The sequence below is a fragment of the Belonocnema kinseyi genome, chromosome 1 (assembly GCF_010883055.1).
Source record: "Belonocnema kinseyi isolate 2016_QV_RU_SX_M_011 chromosome 1, B_treatae_v1, whole genome shotgun sequence".
NCBI lineage: Eukaryota > Metazoa > Arthropoda > Insecta > Hymenoptera > Cynipidae > Belonocnema > Belonocnema kinseyi.
Genome location: NC_046657.1, coordinates 143,807,944 through 143,816,748, shown reverse-complemented (window position 1 = coordinate 143,816,748; position 8,805 = coordinate 143,807,944). Strand labels below are relative to the sequence as shown.

At 22.4% G+C, this 8,805-nt stretch overlaps 1 protein-coding gene across 1 annotated transcript in view; it reads right to left on the bottom strand.

Annotated features, from left to right (window-relative positions):
- LOC117180400 (isovaleryl-CoA dehydrogenase, mitochondrial) overlaps positions 1 to 8,805 on the bottom strand; it is a 25,433-nt gene that overhangs the window by 1,475 nt on the left and 15,153 nt on the right. The window contains exons 5-6 of the mRNA XM_033372900.1: positions 7,579 to 7,672; positions 2,621 to 2,711 (exon numbers count right to left, since the gene is read on the bottom strand). Coding sequence (XP_033228791.1) covers positions 2,621 to 2,711; positions 7,579 to 7,672 — 185 coding nt within the window. The remainder of the gene's footprint in view (positions 1 to 2,620; positions 2,712 to 7,578; positions 7,673 to 8,805) is intronic.

Below are 8,805 nucleotides of genomic sequence, written 5' to 3'. Positions count from 1 at the left end.
TTGTAAAATGCGTCTTTTTTGTAACACATTAGTATTCTTGATGAAATATTTATTTCTTTGGTTGAAAATTCAACTATTTCCTGTAAAATTTATTTTTCAGATAATAATTATTTTTTTGTTTGTTTGTTTGTTGAAAGCTGAAATATTTTGTTTGATGGTTGAAAATGATTTCTATAATTAGAAATTAACATGTTCCATTTTTGGTTGAAATTGAATCCTTTTTTAGTTAAAATTCAACTATTTGGTTAAAAATTTACGTATTTTGTAAAAAAAATAATAATCATGGTTGACAATTAATCTTTTGGTTTGAAAATTTGTCTTTTTTTTAAGAAAATTATTCTTTTTAGTCTATTCGATTTTTGGTTTAAAAGTTATCTTTTTTAGATAAAAGTTAACTAATTGATTAAAAGTTAATGTATTTTGCCAAATGTAAATTTTTTTTAGAAAATGAATGTTTGTTTTTGGAAATTCATGTTTTTTCTGTTAGATTTAGTGGACATTTTTTTTAATTGATATTTTTTAGTTTAAAATTGAACTATTTGGTTGAAAATTGGTCATAATCGCTTTGTAAACCAATTTTTTGCTAAAGAAATTTACTATTTCATCTTTGGTTCAAAATATAAAATTTACCTTACCTTGAGATACAAATTCGACTTTCTTGATAGAAAATTAATCTTTTTGGTTAAAGATTCATCATTTTAGTAGAAAATTATTTTTTTTTATTTGAAAATTAATTTTCTTAACTGAAAATATAACTATTCCATTTTTCGTTGAAAATTGATCTTTTTTAGTTAAAAATTCATTTATTTTGTTAAAAACCCGTCGTTTTTGGTAAGAAAATATTATTCTTGGTTAAAAACTTACCTATTTGAATTAAAGTAATTTCGAATTAAAGATTCACAATTTTAATTAAAAGTTTTTTTTGCTTGAAAACTTATCTAAAATGTGTTTAACTGACACGAATTTTTCTCAAAATGTTTAAAAATCATTCCAAATCTTAAAAAATCATTCCAAATTTAAAAAAATTACCTCATTATCTTCTAAATTTTTCCAGAAATTTAAAGAAAATTTCTTTATTCTCTTGAGAACTTTTGAAATTATTTTAAAGCTCCTAAAGTTTAGTTTTGAAATCTTTAAATATCGACATTTCTGAAAATCTATTAAAGTTTAAAATTCATTTTTAATATCTTCAATTCTGCTAAACATTTCTTGAATTTACTCAATTTTTTATTTGTTTTTATCTTGTAACTTTACCAAAGTGAAAGATTTTGCTTTAAAATCTTCTAAACTATTTTTAGAAACTTTAGGAAATTATTTGATTTGTTTAAAAACCTTTTTTAATTTTCTCTTAAAGTATATTTTTTAAAATAAAAAATTATTTAATGTTTTCTTACAAATGTAACAAAATTCTTTTCTTTATCGTCTCAGACTTTCTAAACCTTCTAATCTCTCTAAATTATTCAAATTTTGCTTGCATTTTTTATTTATTCTTCAAAATTAAAAAAATTGCCCTAAAATCTTTCAGATTCTTCTTTAACTATTTTTAAGATTATCTTAAATCTTTAAAAATAATTTCTTGAAATTAGTTTTTGGAAATGAAAAATTATTTTAATTTTTCCTGGGTACCTGAAAAAATGTCTTTCATTTTCGTAAAACTTTACAAAAGTTTTTTAAAATCTGTACAAGTTTTAATTATTTTTTAATCGTTCTAAAGCTTCTGAATATCTTTTAAACTTACTCAAATTTGTTCTAAAATTATTTAATATTGCAAAATTGCAAAATTTTGCTTTAAAATCTTTTACAACCTTTTTATAAATTTAAGGAAATAATTTAAAATGTTTTGTGATCTTTTTTCGATTTTCTCTTGAAATTCCTTACAAAAAAAATCATTTGAAAATTTTTCATGAATCATAAGAACATTTTTTAATTCTCCTGATACCCTGAAAAATTCAGTTAACCTAAAAAATGTGTAAATCCTGAAAAATTATCCTCCTTATTTCAAAATCTTCAAAGCTTGAAATTATTCTTTTAAAATAAAACTTAAACAACTTCTCCTCAAATCTTTTATAACTATTAAAAAGCTAAAAATAAATTTAAAAATTTTTAACTCTTAAATAATGAAGGAACTTTATTAACCAACAGTCGGTAAATATGCAACCTTTAATTACCAATAGTTGATAAAGTATGACCAAATATTAAAATATAAATATATTAGAGTAATTTTTTTTCTTTCTTTTTAAAATATATTGTTTTACAAATATTATAATATTTTTTGCCGACAGCAGGTAGTCCAAACTTTTTATTTACTGAAATAAAAACCGGAAAAAATTATCACAGTTATTATTAATTTATCATGAATAATTAATCACAATAATAAATTAATAGGAATTTATTGTTAATTTAAAACATTTTAAATTTCAATGAATGACGAAACTGGATTAACCAACAGTCGGTAAATAAGCAACCTTCATTTACCAACAGTTGATAAAGGGTGGCAAAAAATGTACTTTATCTAAAAGTAAAATGCATCTTTTCATCCACAGAAGGTAAGTCAACTATACTTTTTATCGACTGTAACAAAAGGCGGGAAAAAATATTGTTTGAATTTGTAATGTAATACCTGTATTAGCTGAAATCCAGCAATTGGTTTTCCAAACTGTTTTCGATCATGAGCGTACTGAAAAGCCACGTCGCAGCATGATTGTAAAATTCTGGAACAAAATATTTGGAAAAACTTGTCAAATTTTTTAGAGTTGAAGATTCTTCTGTTTTGGTAGAAAATCTTATTTTGATAAAAAAATTACTATTTGTTTGACATTTTTTTTGTTGTTGTTAAAAATTAATTCTTTTAACTGAAAATTAAACAATTACATTTTGGGTAGGAAATGTACACTTTTGAAAGTAGAAAATTCAACTATTTGGTAAAAAACTAATGTCCTTTGCTAAAACTTCTGACATTTTTGAAAATTTGTTCCTTTTTTTGGTAAAATATTAATCTTTTTCGTTTAAATTTTATTTCTTTGGTCGAAAATAACTTCCTTTATTGAAAATTAATTTTTTTTCCAGAAAATTTAATTATTCCATTTTTGACCACAATTCTCAGTAAAGAAATTTAATTTTTTGTATATAATTAGTTTGTTCCGTTAAAAATTTAACTTTGCTTAAAAACGTATTTCTCTGATTGAAAATTAAAATATTCTATTTTTTGTAGAAAATTTACATTATTTAGTTAAAAAATCAACTACTTTTTGGAAAATTTGTCTTTTATTTATAGAAAATAATTCACGTCTTTGGTTCAAAAATGAAAAATAAGGCTGAAACTTCCATTAAAAATTAAAATATTTGTTTGAAAATTCCTGTATTTTTTTAGATATTATTATTTTCTGATAGAAAAATAATCTTTCCACTTAAAATTGTATTTCTTCTGTTGAAGTTTCCTTTTTTTATTGAACATTAATTTTGTTAACTAAAAATCTAAGTATTCTATTTTTCGTCGAAAATTGGACGTTTTGGTAGAAAATTAACCCTTTTTTTAAATTCCATTAAAACCTAAAATATTTAGTTAAAAATTAATGTAATTTGTTAAAAATTATTCTTTTTTTGTAGAAAATTAATCTTTTCGGTTGAAATTTAATTTCTTTTATTAAAAATTAGTTGTTTTTATTGCACATTAATTATTTTAAACGAAAATTCACTATTATAGTTTTCGTCGAAAATTTTGTTTATATTCATTTAATAGTTTTGGTTGAAAATTGATGTTTGAATGAAAATTTAAAATTTTCCTTGGAAACTCATTTTATTTTGATAAATACCTTTTTTTCTAACTGAAACTAAAACTATTCTTTTTTTTTAAATGATCTTTTTGGTTAAAATTTCATTCCTTTCCTAAAAATTATATTTTTTTATTGAACATGAATTCTTTCGAATACAAATTTAACTATTATATTATTCCTCGAAAGTTTTTTTCATAATGATTTAATACTTTTAGTTTAAAATTCATATTTAATTAAAAATTTAACTTTTTCGTTGAAAATTTATGTTATTTTGTTAAAAAAACTTTTTTTAACTGAAAATTGAATTATTATAATTTTGGTTGAAAATTGATCATTTTTGTTAGAAAATTCATCTATTTTGTCGGAAAATTGTCTTTTACTGGCAAGAAATTAACGTTATTGTTAAAAAAAAAGTTCTGGTAAAATTTTCATTAAAAATTCCATTAAGAAATAAAATATTTGGTTAAAAATCAATGTATTTTGTTAAAAATTATTCTTTTTTTTAGAAAAATAATTAATTCTTTCTAATAAAAATTTAACTATTTTATTCTTCTTCGAAATTTTTTTAACAGTAATTTAGTCTTTCTGGTTGAAAATTCATCTGTTTGGTTGAAAATTTATTTTATTTGGATAAAAACTTATTTCTCTAAATCAAAATTAAGCTATTCAATTTTTTGTTGAAAATTGATCTTTTTTAGTTGAAAATTCATCTATTTATGGAAAATTTGTCTTTTATAGGTATAAAATTAACTTTTTGTTTAATAGCTCAACTATTAGGTAGGCCATTCCATTAAAAATTAAAATTTGTGTAGAAAATTCCTGTATTTTGTTCAAAATTATTCTTTTTTGGTGGAAAATTATTCTTTTCTGTTTAAATTTCATTTTTTTCGTTAATGTTTAGTTTTTCTATTGAATATTAATTTCTTAACTGAAAATTAAAATATCCTATTGTTCGTCGAAAATTTAACTTCTTGGTAGAAAATTAACCTTTTTCGTCAAAAATCCCATTCAGAACTAAAATATTTCGTTTAAAATTAATGTATTTTGGTATAAAGTTCATCTTTTTGTTTAAAATTTCATTTCTTTCTTAAAAATTAGTTTTTTTTATTGAACAATAATTCTTTTAAATAAAAATTTATCTAATATATTTTTCGTCAAAACTTTTTTTTATAGTCACTTACTCTTTTTGGTTCAAAATTCATATTTGATTATAAATTTAACTTTTTATTTGAAAATTCATTTTATTTTGGTCAAAAATTATTTTTCTAACTCAAAATTAAAATATTCTATTTTTTGTTGAAAATTCATCTTTTTTGGTAGAAAATTAATCTTTTTGATAGAAACTTCATTTCTTTTGTTGAAAATTAGATTTTTTTATTGAATATTATTTTTTGGACTGAAAATTTAAATATTCTTTTCGTCGTAGATTTTTTTTAAATCATTCAATCTTTTTCATTAAACATTTATATGTTTGGTCAAAAAATCAATTGTTTTGTTTAACAATTATTTCGTTATTAAAGATCATCATATTCCTTAAAAGTTCATTTCTTTTTTTTTTTTAATTTAACTTCCAAATTAATAACTTATCAAATATAAATCATCAGAATTTTACAATATCGAATTGCTAGTCAAATTTAAAACTCGCATAATTTTTAATTATTAATTTTTTAAATCAAAAACTCTTCAATTTTTAAGATTCAAAATACTACATTTTTGAAAAATTATAAGAATATTTACAATTTAAAATTTTGTAACGTTTAATATTTGCAATCAGTGACTAGAAATAAAATTATAATTTCGCATCATTAAATTTTGTTCATTCAGCGAAAATAGTAACTTGTTTAATTTTCAGTCACTGACTGCAAATATTATAAGTTAAAGAATTTTAAAAACGTTCAAAATTACATACTTTTAAAATATAGATTTTGAAACTTAAATAATTTGCAATTCCATATTTTCAAAATTCAAGCATTTTTAATTTGAATAAATTAATAAACAAATTCCAATTTTTGAAAATTTGTAGAAATTTAAAAATTGAAGAGATTTCAATTTTTCTTATTTATTATTAAAAATTATGCAAGTTTTAAGTTTTACACGCAATTCAAAATTTTGTAAATTTCATGACTTAAATTACATATTTTATAACTTTGGAAGATTGACATAGAATTAAAAATTCTTGAATTTTTATCTTCGAAATCATCAAAATGATCATAATTCAAGAAGTTTTTATTTTAATTTATTTTGAAAAATAAAGAATTTCAATCAAAAAATGTTTACATTAAAAAAAAATACATTTACAAAGAATGATCCAAAATACCAAATCGTGCAAATTAAAAAATTTCAAATTGCAAATCTTCAAAATTTAACTATTCAAAAAAAAAAATTTCCAAATTACATATCTTTAAAAAAAATCTCAAAAAAGGAATAATTTGTAATTCTATATTTGCAAACTTTATCGAGTTTTAATTGGATCTATTTAAAATTGCAGAACTCTAAATTTTGATCTTTCAAATTAAACATGATTTAAATTTGACAATTTACGATAAAAAATTTCCGTAATTTTGATGATAAATATTCAACATTTCTTAAATTTGGAAGATTTAGGATTGAAAACTTGACTTTTGATCTTCAAAGTTATTAAAATTCAACAATTTGTATTAACAAATTTTTTAGTTAAAGATTTTTTAACTTTTACAACGTACAATTATAATTAATACAAAATTTAGGTTTAACAATATTAAAGAAGATGTACTTTTGATTATTTACTGACAAAATGTCTTCAATTTGAAAAATTCACCATTAAAAATTTGAATTTTGATCTTCAAAATCATGAAAATTAAATAAATTTTATTTAAAAAATTTTAAAGTTAAAGACTTGTTAATTTGAAAAATGTATGATTAAGAAGTAGGCAAGCATTAAGTATAAAAATATTTTTAAAAACTTGTAATTTTGATGATTTACATTAGAAATGTCTACAATTTGAAAAATTCAGAATTGATCATTTTATTTTTAACCTTAAAAATCATAAAAAATCAACAATTTTTTTAAAGAAATTCTGCAATTAGAGAGTTTTTAATTGATAAAATGTAAAATGAAAGAAGATGCAATTTTGATAATTTACATTTACTTTTTATTAATTCCGAAGATTTAGAATTTAAAACTAGACTTTTGATTTCCAAAATCATCAAAAATATCCGAACTTAAGCTTTTTTATTTATACATGTTTCAAATTAATAGTTTGTTATTTAAAATTTTTATAATTGAAGAATTTTAAATTGCAAATCGTGAAAAGTTAAGAATATTCAATTGTGAATCTTCAAAATTAAAGTTTAAAAACAAATTTTCTAAATTACATAATAGCTTTAAAATATAAATCTCTAAAATTGAATAATTTTTAGTTCTATATTTTCAAAATTTAAGAACTTTCATTTGTTTATTATTGATTATTAATTTATGAATTTCCTTTGTCAAAAGACGAATTTTCAACAACAAAAATACATTAATTTGTTACTAACTAGTTTAATTTTCAACATTATAAAAAATAAATTTTCAACCAAAAATAAAGTAGTTCGATTTTCATAGAAAAAAGTTTATTGTGTACAAAAATTAAAAAAAAAACCTATTTTTTATTAAATATTTCAAATTAAAAGTTAGATTTTTAACCCAGTTGTTTATTTTTTTACCAGATTGTTCATCAATTTCCAAGCTAAGAAGCCAATGTAGCTACTTTATTTTTATTTTTAATTCATAATTATTAATTATATTTAATGTTATTTTTTCTAGTGTTATTAATAATTAACTTACCCTAGACTAACGGCTGACAAAACAAGACGTTCCAGGTCTAATCCACTGAATAGAACGTAAACCCCTTTATTTAGTTCTCCCAAAATGTTAGCAGCTAAAATATTATAAAAAGAATTAGTTACAAAAAAAGGGAAGCATAGCCGATCAAGACGTTATTTTCGTCATTCAAACTTCCCCATTTACTATTTCCCCTATTTTATCTTCCCTCATTTCCCCTCATTCCCCCTCACTTCCCCTTTTCAATATTTCTCATTTTTCCCTCATTTCCATATTATCCCCATTTCCCATAATTTCCTTTAATTCCCCTTACTTCCTCCATTCATTTCCTCTCATTTTCCTTCCTTTATTTTCTTTACTTTCCCTCTCCTCATTAGCTCTCGAAGCACCAACTCTCCCCTAATTCTCCCTAGTTTTTCCTACTACCTCACCTTCATTTTCACTACTTCATCTACTTCCCTACCCCTCATTTCACTACTTAACCTACTACCACTCCCCTCATTTACTCTCAATTTCCTTCATTTGCCTACTATTTCTCCCCTCATTTCCCTAACTTTCCCTAACCTCAGTTCCCCTCATTCCCCTTACTTCTTTCTCTTCACCCCCCCTCTTAATCTCCTGATTCCCCCTACTTTTCCCTACTTTCCTACCTCTTAATGTACCTACTCCCGCTCATTTCCCCTACTTCCCTACTCATCGTTTCCATTTATTCTCTTCCCTTATTTCGCTTCAGTTTCACTACTTCCCTTACTCCATTTCTCTTATTTTTTCACCTCAATTTCCTTACTTTCCTACCTTTGAATACATCTATTCGATCATAATTTTCTCTATAACCCCTCCCTGTATTTCCTTTATTTTCCCTACTTTCCCTTTCTTTTGTTTATCTAATTTTCCCTACTTCTACCCGCATTTCCCTTACTTCACCTACTTTCCATCCCCTCATTTCTCCTACCCTCCATTTGTTCTCATTTCCTCTTATTTCTTTGCTTTTCATTACATAATTTCTCTCTTTCCCTCCTATTATTCCTCTTTATACTTCTCTTCTCATTTTTTCAGCTTTCCCATCTCTCAAGACACCTGCTCCGCCCTGATTGTTCTAATTTTCCCTGATACCCCTTCCATTATTTTCTTTACACCCTCTCTTCTAATTTCTTATATTTTCCCTTCGCTAATTTTCTCTGCTCTTTCTCCTCTAGTTTCCTCTACTTTTCCTCAACTGATTTTTTTCTA